This window comes from Rhamphochromis longiceps, linkage group LG14 (genome assembly GCF_057381845.1).
Source record: "Rhamphochromis longiceps isolate RC_006_pf linkage group LG14, R_longiceps_female_GT1.1, whole genome shotgun sequence".
NCBI lineage: Eukaryota > Metazoa > Chordata > Actinopteri > Cichliformes > Cichlidae > Rhamphochromis > Rhamphochromis longiceps.
In genome coordinates, this window is record NC_140570.1 from 9131785 (window position 1) to 9147442 (window position 15658).

Below are 15658 nucleotides of genomic sequence, written 5' to 3' on the forward strand. Positions count from 1 at the left end.
GTGCCAGTGTGCCTGCACATGTGATGTGACAATAAAAAGTGATTTGATTTGATTTGATTCCTTGCTGTCTGGCGTTCAGCACTGTTAGCAGTGTTCACAGCACAGATGCAAGCTGTAACTTAATTTATGCAAGGTCTAAGATTAAGGTTGAGCTCATTCACTGACTTGCAAGCACTTACCAAGTGTGGGTTGTTGCTTTTTTTTTTTTTTTTTTGTCTTTTTTTTTTAAATCCAAAGTAAGTGTTGTTATGCTTGCTATTAAGTCAGAATGTGGTGTTGTTGATCAAAATGTCCCACTTCTAGTATCGAATAGATGTAACAGTCAGACATGTTTTCTGGCTAAAGTGATCCTGGTAATTCTATCTGCCCATTTTGGTGTAAATTAAGCATTTAAATGAAGTACCCTTTGAAGTAAAGAGGACATCAGTTTAGGACTTGTGATCAGCACTGATGACTGGCTGAGTGCTGCTCTTGTGGGTGCACTTTGAGTAGAACAATGAAACAGTGGTCTCAATGACACCCTTTTTCAACTGGTGTTCTATCCTATATTATGTACCACAGAGCTTTCAAACTGCTGCTACATGCATTTGGTTATGATTGACAGCAATTAGAGATTTGACTGAGGTAGTGGGTAAACAGTTGGGTCTCTCTTGCAAGACTGCATGTAAAGATGGATGACTCATTATAGCTGCCTTTCACCGTACACCAGAGATGTCATAATATTAACATGGCAGATCCCATCTTGGTAATATTTAGCTTCACTACTAAGGAGCTGTCACACTAAGGGCCTTCCTAAGACGTATTAGAAAGCTTCCCAGGCAGAACTGGTATGGAATGACCACTGGAGCTAAACACATTTAAGCCCATTTAAGATTGGTTGTTTGTTTGCCTATAATGTTGCATGTGCTGTTAGCTATCACTTATTTTAGTGGTCTGTGTAGTAATTCTGTTGTTAGCCTCCATTTCTTGAGCAGAGACTAAATTCATGGCAGTTGATTGCGTGGAACTTGTTTGTTTGCCGATGCAATGTAAAAGGAAGCGAGAAGCCAATACAAAATTCTTCCACTAATGATATCTGATTCGTTTAGCATTCTGAGTGGACCATTCAATTTAGATAGCTGCATTGCCAATTGCGTATAGAGAGAAATCCCTTTGGGGTTTTTTTAAAAACCACAGTTTCCTTCATCGCCCACACAGGTCATCTTGTTCTGTCCATTCCAAGACATCTCTCTGGCTCCCTTTTCCCCTCATTTTGGGAACAGAGCTGCTTAAGCACCTTAAGGGCTATTTATATAGACACATGCACCCATCATTTTAAAAGTAGGTCTGACAACCGCACCAGTTTTATGCTAATGTATTGGATAAGCATGGCTAGGAGCCTGTTACCTCAGTACATTTGTCATATTGAAGGAAGGCAGGGAAAAGTGGGTGGAATTCAAGGATCACTAAATTGGAACACGTGCCAGAAAGATGGACCTACCTAAGCCCCAATTTCTAAGTAAGACATAACTAGGTCGTCTATTATGGTGAGCTGATGTCTATGCACTTAAAATTAGTGGGCTGCACATGTGAAAGTAAAGGGAACCATCAACAGTTACCCACAAGCCGTCACACCTGAGTGAGGCCAGACAAACTGACGTGCTGCCAACTCTGAGCTCACCTCCCCTTCCTACGCTTTGTTCTTGTTTAAGTGTTAGGTGGGTGTGGGTGCCTGCCAGCCTGCAGGCCTCTTCTGTCCACCTAGTGCATCAGGTCCTCAGTCGTCCTTATCCACATGTTTTCATACTCCATCTCCCCTTTAGTGTGCCGTAAATCTGTCAGTTGAGTCTCTGGCTATTCCACTCACACGGCAGACTGGAAGCAGGAGGAAAGATAAAGAATTGGCAAAGAGCTCCACTTTTAAGCTGACTTAAATGCCTCCAAAGGATGATAAAGATTCTTTGCTAAACCTACTCTAACAGTCAGTTTGCATGTCAGATGACATGCATGGTGCTGAACCAGTTTTGGGTTGAATGGCAATAATGCGGTGCGTCAGTGTTTTCTTTGGAAACAATATATGAAGTGCCCGAAGCACATTTTATTAGAATAGATTGAAATAAAATGCAAATCAGTGTCTTGGATAATATTTCGAAACAGTTAAACTTTACTGAAAACTGCAGCAGATTCTGATTATTTCTGCTGTAAGGAATAATGATTTCATCAACTGCATGAAGACAGTGGGCATGTCCAGTGGTTCATTCTCTGGAAAGTGAGGTTATGAGATTCTCACACTTTAGTTCACCTCTTTGATTCTTTAGTTGTTATTTGTTTGGTGAAGCTTTAATTAGTTATTGTGCTATGGAAACCAAAAATCCCTTATAAAAACTGTTACCTATACTTAGAGCTGGGCGATATGAGATTTTTTCATATCACGATATGTTTTTTTCATTTCAGGCGATAACGATATCTATCACGATATAAGCCAAATAACTATATTTGTAAGATTTAAATGTGCCGTTGCTCACAAGTAAAATGTGAAATAATCAGCAGCTTGTTTTTATTTAAATATTTATTTCCCATAATAAGTTCAACAGGGTAGATGTACTTAAGGAACATGAGACTTTTTCAGATAAAGGCAAATATTGCAAACTACACAAAAGGCAGCCGCTAAAGCGTTTAAGTTTCAAAATAGAACAAACGAAACAGACTAATTTGTCAATTCCACTTAGAAACAAAATATTAATTCTAAAAATAAATCTTAGTTTGTTTTACAGAATAACAGACAAAACTGACTAACTTTTGTCAATATCAAATAAACTGAGAACTAAAAGGAAATTCTCAATCTCTCCTTGTTGTATAGCTTAGCTTTTCAAACAGTTTTAACAGTTACTTTAGTCTGACAAAAGCCGAATGACGAATTAGCGCTTCCAGTCAGAGACTGAGGCTACGTCCACACGTACACGGGTATTTTTGAAAACGGAGATTTTCCGTTTTCGTTTTAAAAAATAATCCCGTCCACACATAAAGGCAGAAATGAAGGAAAACGCTGCTATGAACATGCCAAAGCAGCAGGTGGTGCTAGATTCCTAACCGTGCAGAAATATTGGCCAATCAGAAGTCTAGAAGCCTCGGTGGGAAAAAGTAAACAAAGCTGGGGCATAGAAGCAGAACCGAGTCGTATGTGTGGAGGGACAGTAACTGTGTGTATATGTAAGCATTTAAACACTGCAGAGAGTAGAATTAACAGTATTGTAGAAATTCATTTCACCGAAACAATAACGTGGCGCACAGTGTGACGCATGCACCAGTTCATTGTATTTCCAGACTTGCTTTCGGCACAATTTACAGTGCACCCTACTCTGTTTTTTGTCAGACTTGAAATAGCCGAAATACCTTCAAACTACGGAGCTTCTATGGCTCTTCCGTTCGACAATCTCTCCGGCGTTGTAACCATCATCTGTTTTCTCTTCGGTCACGCTCGGTTGATTTTTCTAGTCGGCACACTCATTTCCTCCATTACCCGCTGGCTGCTTCCCAAACAAACACACGTGCGGCTTGGCACTTGTGCTGTACGTAACAAGTCACGCGACGTGACGCTGCGGCTGTGATTGGTTCGGCTCTGCGCTACTTAATTTGGATTGGCTGATCTTTTTTTTTTTTTTTTTTTTTTTTTTTTTTTTTTTTTTTAAAGAGGACAAGAGCGGCGAAGTCTATCACGATAGCTTAATTTCTCTATCGAGTAAAAGTTATATCGCGATACATATCGTTATCGTTCTATCGCCCAGCTCTACCTATACTTAACAGAAGCACACAACCTGAACAGATGGTTTATGTAACACAGCGTAAGACTGTATATAAGCAATATTGTCCAAATATGTCACTATATTTTTAACATCACTATGTACACTGATGAAATGGAAATGGGTACACAAGTTTTAAAGCGTGTACAGTAGCACTCGAGAATTTAAAAAAAAAAAAGGAAAGAAAAAAGAAAAAATGTAATTGTGTTAAATTGTATTGTTGCTCATCAGTGATATTCTAAAATGAGCTCCAATATCCCAACAGTCTGAACATAGTCACAGCTGGATGTGGTGTGAAGTCGAATCTGAGACTGATTCGACTGAGACTGAACATATGCAGATTTGAACAGAAGCAGTTTTGTAATCCAAACTCGGATCACTTGTCAGTGTTAGTCGAGTCTATCAGCTGATGGACAGTGCCTACCTTCTGTTAGTGCTCATCATCAGTGTCTGACAGGACCACTTGTCACCCCAGGCAACCCTTACCATGGAGACCAGCTTGTGCCGGCAGTGACTGGCTTCCAGCAAGTTTGTAGAAACCCCACATCCCTCAGGAGAGCACTGTCAGAGAGTAATGAGTGAAATACTGCAAATAATGGTTTTTCACATGTAATGACATCATTGCACTCTAAATAACGAAGTTTTTTTTCTTCTTCTCTTTTTGCTCAGCTCTCCTTGCTGATGCATGCACATGTAGTACCTCTGAAAACAACTGTTGTAGGTGTGGGCTGAGATAAATGTACATTAAACATGCTGACCTCTATAGGAGTACAAAAAGACATTAAGGAACCACTTATAGCATTCATAATTCACATCAATATTCATAAGCATATAAACCTAATGCTGACATGATGCACACTCATTTATGACAAATGTACATGGACATGCACACACGCACCCACACAGAGGCCCAATCTTAGCAGATTTTAGACTTTCTGTCATTTGACTGACAGGCTCATAAAGAAATTCTTAATGTAATTATAAGTCATTAAAAATAAATTTTAAACCTATTTCAAATGTGCAAGAAGAAGATGGACTCTTCTTGCTGCAATTACAGCTGAGGCACGCAAAAACTGTAGTCAGTGTGGCTACAGAGCAGAAAAATATGAACTAATTGGACTGCAGCTGGGTGGTTGCTTGAGTGTAATCAAATACATCAAGAAATGTTGTTGCAAAGGAATATTTTAATCTTTTTTTATATGCATTCCCCTGTTACAGACACCTGTCTGGTTATTTCAGCCATAGTGATCTCATCTGTGTAACAGGGGGAGACATAAATGTGTTGTGTAATGTTGTATGTGTATTTTTTATATTTATTTTTTTTAAACACAAGTGATCAGAAGTCATCAAAGGTTCTCTGAACGAAGGTCTCCAAGCACTCGCTCCCCCTTGCACTGTGCACTACTTCTGCAGCGCAGTGTGGAAGAAGCGCTCTGCAGGGGTCATAGATATTCCAGCACCTTAACAATACAGGTGAAAAAACTCCATTAGAACAATGCTCCACTAGTTTATCCAAATAATCAAATACTCACATTAATTGTAATTGCACTGTATCAGAGTGTGTGCATGTAAGAGAACCCACAAATACAAAATGCATGGTTGAAGCTGTTGCTGCACAGTGATTCATGACATCTATGTTGATTTGAGTAACATGCAAAAAAATCTGTCATTAACACCAAGCTGCTGGTTTACACATCGTGTACTTGGGAACACCATAGACTCATGTACATGGACACTGTATGACATCTTATAGTCACTGACATTTTTCACCTCATTTAACGATCCTATCCTTATTCATCCTTTTTATATTAATGCTGCAGGAACATGATCAATATTATTGAGGCTTTTTCCAGTGAATGCAAAGCAATGTCAGGACCAGGTCTGCAACCACATGCAGTCAAAATCCAGTTTTTTCCACAGCCAATGTTCAGAATTGGCCAGATGCCCTTCTGGACTGTGACCTTTGAAACCAGTGACCTTTCACTTCCCAAGTGATTGCGTTAACCACTGCACTAGGGAGTAATGTGAGAAAATTCCACAAAGCACTGGAGGAACCACCGGTTTCTTTATTCCCCCCAAGTCCCAAGGAGAATGTTCTAATTGTACTGTAATGTGAATTATTCAATGCGGCAGTAGATCCATTGCCAATATTATGTCAGTATGACAGACGTCCTTCAGAATTTTCCATTTGTTTAAAAAATAAAAAAAAATCAGCTTAAAACTAAGTGTAAGTACACTTGTGAAAATGTGAACAACCCTTTATAGAACCTACTTCTATAACCTAGAAGTCCAATTAGAGCAGTGGTATTGTAGCTGTAAATCGGGGTGTGCAGCTGTGTCTTTATTGGGGGATCTGCTGCTATTAAGCTACTTTTTAATACAGTCATTTCCATCTGAGCTGAAACAACTGAATTTGGCTCAATTTTAACAGGCTACAGTCAGATGCAGACAGTGGACTGCACAGAGCACATTTGCATCCGAGTCTTTACCGGTACAGTGACATCACATAGTGGGGGTGCAAGGAGCTGGTTACTATGGAAACTATCCATATGCTAAGGCTACTGCTAGTAGGCTGATTGATTGCTGTCAAGGGAACATGCATATGCACAGGCTCCACGTGCACCAAGAGTGCGTTCCTTGTTCTCGAGAGCAAAGTTCAGCCCGTCACAAGCTGCAGGCTGAATGGAGATGATGTTGTATCATCGGTTTATATTGCAAAGACTTAAGTTCTAATCTGCTAAGCTGCTGCGCTAAAGAATGGACTTGCCTTTGCAGAGAGAGGCTAATAAGATGTTGGAGGGATGCAATTGGCCTGCCAAGTATTTCACTTGCTGCTGTGAAGGATTATCGGCTGTACAGTCTCATTGCACACATCGCTGCACATTGTCTATATTAAGTCGGAGTTCATTCAACTCGTCTTTGTGATATGGGCTTGTTGATGTTTCTACAAATAAATCCAGACATCTCTACTCGATTTCCTTATGCCTGTTCAGCTGCTGGATTTCATCACTTCCCCTCACTGTGCTTTCAAAACGTCACTTAGCAAAACCACAGCAGAGAGATTTGGTGGGATGTTCGCCATGATTTACAAATAACATGACAAGCATGAGGACGGAAAGCCCATCAGCTTTGATTGTAACAAAGACATAAAATGATGAAGGCGGTTTTTAATTAGTATTGATGTGTGCTTGTCCAGCCTCACCAGCTCCTGCTGCCTTTCAGCTGTGATTGCCATTCAGCGGTCATGAAGCCACAGTGGCAGCAGTTCATGCCCAGAGGAATGCCCGAGGTCTCTTGATGAGCTCCATGTGCTTGATTTCCATGAACACTTGTCAGAATAGTCCTCATGTATGCACATCATAGGAGTTTGGCAGAGGGTTTCAGTTTGTGGTAATGCTGCATACTGTTAACTGTAGAGAGTAAGGGCTCGGTCAGTCATAGCCCTTGTTGCTTTTCTGTGGATGTTTAAAATGTATTTTCATTGCTTCAGACTGTAAGCAGGTTCTGGAAACAGTCAGTCTGACGTTGTTCCATCTAAAAGCAGTCAAATCTGGAACAAGTTCCAACTCTCAGAATTTATTTCATTTTCATACTGTGGATATTTTGAGTAACAGGACCGTGAAGTACATATGAGTGGTTTGAAATTTTGATTTTTAGTTTAGGGCTCAAAAAGGCTTGAAAAAAATTATGACTTCATAAGTACGGGAACTGGCCCCATTATATTACACCCACCCTAAGTGTCATAATCAGTCAGCTTTGCACATTTGGGATTGATCATAGTTTCATAGACATAAAACTGCACCACTTTACTGTGTTTGCTGAATCAACAGCTGGGTTGATCCAGTCTGTGTTTTTAGTGTTTCGTGTAGATTCCCATCTTAATTCTTAAGAACCTGTCACTGGCAGATGTTCTCAATGTTATCTTTTTTTTTTTTTTTTTTTTTTTTTAAATAAACAAGCTTAATATTTGACAGCTGTGATCATGCTGTCACGGTTGCCCGGGACACGAGGAAAAGCCAAAACTTTGTTACATAAAAGAGAACTGCATCCCATCATTGGCACGTTTTCACACATCATACTGTATATCAGCGATCCCCAACCTTTTTTGCGCCACGGACCGGTTTATGCCCGACAATATTTTCATAGACCGGCCTTTAAGGTGTCGCGGATAAATACAACAAAATAAAACTAGTACCGGTACCGAAATTTTTTTTTTATTCATAACACACGTGAAAAGACCAAGGAAAACCGAGTAAATGATAACAAAATAACACTGAAAACCGATAAAAACCCTTAAAACTGTACATTTCACACCTGAGCCTCAACTCTCCCGGCCCTTTACCAAACGACTCACGTACCGGTCCGAGGCCCGGGGGTTGGGGACTGCTGCTGTATATGATCATATGGGCCATGTAATGTTATGGCAGATGATGGAGACTGTAAGTGTGTGCTGTGGCCCTCCTTAGATTGTTTCAGCTAGCTGACTGAACAGATGGAAATAGCATTCGTGCTGATGGATGTGGTTACTGAAAACATCTACTTTGGGAAGAAAATCTAGTATCAACTGTGTTTGTGTGTGAGTAATTGTTGTGTTGTGATTGTGTGTAACTGAAGTGGATCCTGCAGGTCAGGTTGGCTCACGGAAGTGTCTTTCTTCAATATTTACCCCCGTCAACTAGAGGGTGAGGGTGTGTGTGTGTGTGTGTGTGTGTGTGTGTGTGTGTGTGTGTGTGTGTGTGTGTGTGTGTGTAAGTAACTGGGTTTTTATGCAGGTGTAAACGTCTCTCCTCATGTCCTTCACACAGTGTTTAAGTGGACTCCAAGCAGCAGGAATTCTGCTTCACCAGATGGTGCTTCCAGGTGGAGCAGCTTGACATCCGTACAGGGGTAGCAGTTTAAGAGGCTTGTCTGTGTGACATGCACAGACATCAGTTGCCTCTAAAACTGGTGGGAGGGAAGTTGGCGTGCTCTGCTGGGCACACTCTGTTGGAAGTGATGACAAGTGTATATATTTAAATGTTGTTAACAGCTGCTTCTCTTTCCATTCGCATGTATGAAGATGCAACGTAATTAAAGTAGTCGTGAGATTGCCCCCACCCAAAAAAGGCTGCTACACTTTGAGTGCTGTAACATTAGTTTGACTGATGTTTTACACTTCAGAACAACAGAGTTGCATTCATGCAAGGTCACAAGGTCGCATCTGCCTTATGATCACACTCATAAACCTTTTTCCTTAAGTATTATCTTTGTGCAATCAGTCCATTAAAAAGAAGAAAGAAATTCCTCGTGTTCTTGTGTTTTGCAGTAATAATTTAACAAAGTCCTAATCAAACAAAGCATTTTACACTCTGCACAGAATGTCAGCTCCTGGTGTTTACTTGACAACCCGTCACTGAGTGTCTGTTAACTGCAGCAGCAGTTGCTCTATAATGACACAAAACGATGAAACAAATGTTAACATGTATCACTGGGTTTGCTCCCTCTGGTTTACAATGGTTAATGAGGCTTGAAAGGGACGACCTATGCTCACTCCTAGCTCCCTGCTTGTTGTTCTTGGGTTCGACCAGAGTAGTTTTGCATGGTTCAAAATGCAAAAAAGTTCAGCCATTAGTGGCAAATGCTCCTCCCTGCGCCTGGTTCTTCCTTCCCGCTGTTCCAAATTGCTTGCTTGTTGGGTCGTCTGATTGCTGGGCTTTTCTTTCTCTTATTGCAGGCGCTGTTAATTTTGACAGCAGTGTTTTAGTTCTGACTGAAAGGTCATTTAGTCACTTTGAAAGCATCCAACTATTTCAGTTTTTGTCAATTAAGTGTCCTAAATCTAGTTGGTGTAAAAGTTTGTAGTTTATTACTACCATGACCTACGGTTTTGTTTTGCAAAGTGTCTTACTGTCCTTGATATGAAATGTGTCTACATGTTTATGCTTCTTTATGCTTTCCTGCCTCACAGGAAATATTGCCCAAACTTAAAAATTAATGTAAACTGTGACTAAAATGACTCTGGACATGATTTGTCATCTATACCTGGAGCATTTTGAAGTTGTTCCTTGGCCCGTTTGGACTCTAACCCGTGTCTGTGCTCTCTTCTATCTCTAACAGCGGAGCCCCTCCCCCTCATGGACCTGTGCAGACGAGTAGCTCGACTGGCTCTGGGTAGAGAGCGCATCCATCACATTGACACACTCCCCTTGCCGCAGACACTAAAGAACTACCTCCAGTACCAGTGACGGCACATACACATTAAACGCACACAGCAAGAAACTGAGGCCCATTTGTTCTTATGGTAACCAGCCTCTGGACTGAACATCAGACATCTGCTGAGGATGCAGGCGATGACATTGAACAGGTGGTTAAGATGCCACCGCAAAGGGTTTTGTTTACACAAGTTTGGGGGTTTTCCATTTTGGGTGTTTTTATCTTCTGGTTTTATGCTTTTTTTTTTTTTTTTTTTTTTTTTTTTTACTTGTTTCCATCTTCTGACAGATGACTATAGGAGCTGATGAATGAAATGAAGGGAGCGAGAGATTAAAAGAGAACGTGTCAATCCATTTTCCTATGTCGAGTCTAACCACATGTCCTCAGATAGAAATGCTGTGGTTTTCGGGTAACAGTTTACCCAGACATCTGCTGTGCACAGACTCTGTGGAGGCTTCCTCGGGAACATATTGATATTTATATTCCCAACAACACAGCAGGCTCTGTGGAGACTCGACAATCCCTGCAAAGCCACACGCAGTTCTATTTCTGCTGCTGTGTACACGGCACACATGGATCACGTATAGGCAGCCTGTGTATAGAAACAATGTGAGCCCGGTCTGTAGCAAGAAGACGACTCTCTGACAAGCAGGCAGTAATACACGCAGGCTAGAAAACAACCCCGCTCTGGTTTCAGATTTTTAAATCGTCCTTCTCTCTGCTGCCAGCTGTACTCTCTCTCTTTCGTTCAGTATCTCTCCACCCCTCGCTCCAATGTGATTTTTAAGCCCCCGTCAGGCTTAGTGAACTGAAAGGACCGCAGACACGCCGTTGGTCGGCTCTCTAGCTCCTCTAACACTGATAGGGATTGATCCAAAGGTGAAGCAGGGGCCCGCTCTGCTACAACACACAAACACACATTTATCAGGAAATGCTTTTTCCCCCCAAAAATTTTAAATGCTGCTTATCCTCCATATGACTTATGATGTTTTTTGTTTTGTTTTTAATCACTGACGTACCCTTAGACTTTTTTTTTCTTTTTAAAAAAAAGAATTTTATGGGATTTTGTTTTTCTGCAGGACAGGATGTCTCGCCTGTATGGTTGGAAGAATGTGCTGCCATGAAAATGTTTTAAATGTGAATAAGAATAAACTGAGATGAATTAACACTGCCTGGCTCTGTTCTCTGACATTAAAGATTTATTTTTGGCCTTTTTCCCCCTCAGCTGTAAAAGCCTGATGGGGGATTGTGGTCACCCCGGTGGGTAGGCGTGATGGACCCAGGTTTGTGAATGCTTTAACTTGAGAACGAGGTGACAATAGGAGCATTTGCTAAAAATCTTGGATGAGTTTGAATACGACTGATCTTGACCTCAAGGTCAGTAAGTTTTCTGAAAAACTTGCAAATGCGATAAGTTAAGCGCCAGACCACATAAGATTTTGAAATTGAAACCATGTGTGTCTGAGGGGTAGCACTAATGGCTGCCAGTATTTTTTATTTTTATGAGAAAGAAGGGACATACAGGGTGAGGGGGTGACACGTTGAGGAAACAAGCTTGGGGCAAAATTAAACCCAGGCTCCTGCTGTAGCACATGCTTCACCCACTTGATCCAGTGAGCTAAACCAGTGCTTAGAACACTGATGTGCTAAACTGCAACACTGAGCAGCTGTTTGGTCACCGTGGTCTGCTTTGTCACGTTACATTTGCTAACCGAAGTGGGCTTTTTGTTTTTTCTCTCCCAGATTGTTTTAAATTTAAAGTTGAACCAGAAGCTGAAACCAACTGGAGGGAATGGATTAAAAACATTATACACCTAAGCTGTGCACTTTAGTGAGCACATGTAATCAACATAATACCTACAGTAGGAAGTTATTTCTGGATGTATTAGTACCCGCTTTAAACCACACACACAAAAAATCCCTGATCCCTGAATGATTCCTTCAATTATTTATTTATTTCCTGGGATGTGGACGTGTGAAAGCTGTCTGTGGGTGTTACTCATACCAATATGGCTCTTTGCTTCCTTTACATGCATCTTTGCTTTTTAGCTCCTGTTGGTGACGGTGTCAAAGAGAGATTTTTAGGGTGGAGGAGCTGAAGGGCTCGACGTGAGAGACTTCACTTATCCATCCTGATAAACATCCGTCAGCTGTTACATGCTGTATGGTTAGATCGCCAGTCAAAGCAGACGGCTGCTAAAAACGGCTTCTTTTGTCATCCTTCAAGAAAGATCTTTGAAATTTGTATTAGCAATTTGTAATACTGATTTTAACCATTTTATATTTCTTTGAAGTTTTCTCAAATCTGTATGGATCAGTGTTATTTCTTCCACTGTTTATGTACTCAACACAGCTGTATAAATAGGTCTGATTGTCCAAGAACTGAACAAGCAGAAGATGATGCATGGATGGATTTTCTGATATATTACAAAAATGATGCAAGCGATAACTTATGTTATTACATCCGTCATCCGCTTCAATTACCTTATACAAAACATTGATTTTACGCACTCTAACTTAATAGAGTGCGTAAAATGAATAAAGAATTTTTACATGAAAAGCTTACAATGTTCACAAGTGCTCAGCATATGTCCATATGATGGCCAAACTCGTCCCATACATCCCGAGCATGTCTTAAATCACAGCAGCCACTGCTATTGTTATGCCTTGTTGTTATACCTATCAGCAAATACGTGAAACTCGAGCATCTGCTCTTTCCAACAGTATATGGTTCAGTCGTTACCAGTAAACTTTGACCTTCAACACCTGGCTCCAGCCGAACTTGTGTTAGGACACAATATAGTGTTCTTTTCTCATTCTCAGAGATCCATAATTGTAAATTCACAGGCTGACATTGAACGCATATTTACTGTATAATATTTGTATAGTATGTTGCTAACCACATCTACCCCCACACTGCAAAAACAGCTATACTTGAAACAAGCCAAATATTCTTAAATCTGACAAATTTTTCTTGTTTTGAGCAAAAAAAAATCTGCCAATGGGGTAAGCAAAAGTTGCTTGACTAGAATTCTTAAAACTAGCAAATTAATCTAACTGCCATATGCCTTTTAACTAGACAATTGTCTAAAATGTATGCTTATTTGAAGAAAATGTGACTTATTATAAGTAAAAGACACTTTGATATTTAGAAAATCTGCACCTAAAATGAGTATTATGCTTTCTTGAACAAGCTGTTTTCAAGAATTATTTGCTTACTTTAAGATTCTACACCTTAATTTAGATTTTTCACATTAAAAAACACCTTACTATAGGACAAATTTTCTTAAAACTGAATTGTTTCTTTCTTGATTGAGCTAACTATAAGAATTATGTTTCGACTCTGAGAACAATAATCAGCAAAAATTCCTGAGAATAAGACACCATCTCTTCAAAAAGCTACTAAAAATAAGGGAATTCATCTTAAATTAAGACCGCAAAAGCACTCTTAGATTTTGCGCTTTTATTGACACAGCAATGGGTCAGTAACTCACTGAGGTCTGTTCCAGGAGAATCATGCCTAAAATTATACATTTCAGCAGGGTACTGTGTAACATGGCCAATATAAGAAGTGCATATTCCAGATACTCTTAAAATGAATAATAACAGTATAACACACTCATGGCTGGTATCAAAAATAAATTTTGCTGAAGCTTAAAACAATCACTATTTCAAATCCTATATTTTAGAAGAACAAGTTTAACGACCACACAAACAAACATGTGTTTTACATTTGAACAACTTTTCTATAGAAAAAAAAAAAAACAACCTCACTGACTAACACTGAGTCTGATAAACAAGGCAGATAGAGTCTGTCATCTGGGAGACTCACTCAATGAATGACTTCCACTCACCAAGCGCCTTCTTGTAAGAGGGGGTTGAATCTCGGTCATGGATGGAGTCTTTGAGTATTTCAGTTTGCAAGACAGACAGCAGCGTGGAAATGCACTATGGGTATGTGAGGTGGAGGGCATAGTAATATGCCATCAGATAGAGCAGTCCCTCATTAAGATCCTTCCGGTCAAAAGTGCTCACCGGTGTGGTTCCAACAGCTATCATGCAGTTGCCTTCAGAGACAAGCAGAACTGGACAAGCCAGGGGTCGCTGACGCAGGTAGCCTTCAGGGTCTTCTGAAGTCTACATGACAGAAAAAAAGAGTATTAGAACAAGACTGTAAGAAACACAATTTTTGAGTTGCATTACAGTTTAAAATAGATCAACTTTTTTTGTAGGTTTTATTAACATCAACATGTTATGGGGATCTGAACTTTAAGAATATTTGACTGACTCCACAGTAAAATATATAAAATGAAAACATGAGTAACTGCAAAATTCAACAATATATACACATAGAATATTGCAGCCTTACCTTTAGGACATGGAAAAAAGCCTCACTACAGATGCCCAGCTTCTTAGGTGGTACTGTGCTGGAAGGGAAAAGCATGGGAAGGGCTCTGAACACAGCTGCTGCATGTTCCACTGGTTTGAAAAAAGAAAAATAAGACAGGGCAACACCATTAAACATTGCAAATAATGTAATCTGCAAAGCATAAATGTAGACAAATCAAGATACTGTAGCATTACCTCCATCCAAAGTTTTTGGATGGAGGTAAGTGCTGGGTTCCTCTCTGAAGAAGTCACCATCTCCAGTAGTTGTTAGCGTTTTTTCAGCAGCAGTCTTGTTCTAAAATACAGTGTACATAGGGCTAATTTCACATAAAATTGCACAAGAACTTTAGGTCTCTAAATATTTAAGATAGTACAACAAAATATCAGTAAAGTGTTGAACAATAAAAAATATGTATATTTAATAAATGTGTAGGCCACTTGATTTAAATCAAAACTAAAGAAGATTCTACTGTCTATCTGTTAAGTGAGTATTGGTGGAATTATTTGAAACTGCATAAAACAAGCTGGTGTGTTCTCAGTTTTGTCACACAGCGATAGGACAGAACTTACTTCTTCACATTTGTGCACTGCAAGCCATAGAGCCCGACGCCTGAGGCAATGTTCAGGACCAGGAAACAGATCTTTGATGTCATCTCGTGAAAGTGATGAGAGCAGGTCTTCTCCAACATTTGCTTCTGCAATAGGAGTTTCCAATTATCACTACATTGCATCATCCTCATGTGCAAGCCAGCTGACAGCTTTGCTTGGGTAACAGACAGGATACATAGGAAACATAATTTAATATTTACCATTTAAAACCATGACTCTATTCCATTATTCTCCCTCCTCACTGCTCCACAGGTTCTAAATTACCTTCCTCCTATTGACTGGTAAAAGTAATATATTTGTGATACATCAATTAAATGCATGTATACATATAAATGTTTTTTTTTTTTTTTTGCTTCCTGGGCTAAAGTATATAATGAAATAACTTCACTAATAGAAATTTGAAACTCCTACAATTTCTGTAAAACTGGCATTAACTTATGGCACTTTGCACACTTGTTGAATAAATTCACAGACACTGAAACTAATAACTGGACATGAATTCTTTCATAACTTTCTGCACTAGCATATTTAAAAATGCTAATGCAACTAAGCTAACCGCACAGCTAAGCTAAGCTAACAACCGGGTATAGCCTGCCATGCTAGCGACTTAACATGCAACATACCAGAACACAAAACATAGAAAAAACAAAACAGTCACATACCTTTCAGGTTGGCAATTGTTATTTCGT

General features: G+C 39.8%; 1 protein-coding gene and 1 long non-coding RNA gene across 5 annotated transcripts in view; one reads left to right on the top strand and one right to left on the bottom strand.

Annotated features, from left to right (window-relative positions):
- Nucleotides 1–11137, top strand: part of LOC146653541 (SPRY domain-containing SOCS box protein 4-like) — a 64024-nt gene extending 52887 nt beyond the window's left edge. For all 4 annotated transcript variants that reach the window (XM_085379333.1, XM_085379332.1, XM_085379334.1 and 1 more), the window contains one exon: nucleotides 9876–11137. In XM_085379333.1, the coding sequence (XP_085235459.1) occupies nucleotides 9876–10003 (128 nt within the window). In that variant the 3' untranslated portion in view covers nucleotides 10004–11137. The remainder of the gene's footprint in view (nucleotides 1–9875) is intronic.
- A 2802-nt stretch (nucleotides 11138–13939) lies between these two features.
- On the bottom strand, nucleotides 13940–15253 carry LOC146653542 (uncharacterized). Its single transcript, XR_014907282.1, has 4 exons — nucleotides 15170–15253; nucleotides 14931–15055; nucleotides 14341–14450; nucleotides 13940–14108 (listed from the first exon to the last, which is right to left on the bottom strand). It is a non-coding gene; the product is annotated as an uncharacterized LOC146653542 (long non-coding RNA).
- Between the last annotated feature and the right edge of the window lie 405 nt (nucleotides 15254–15658).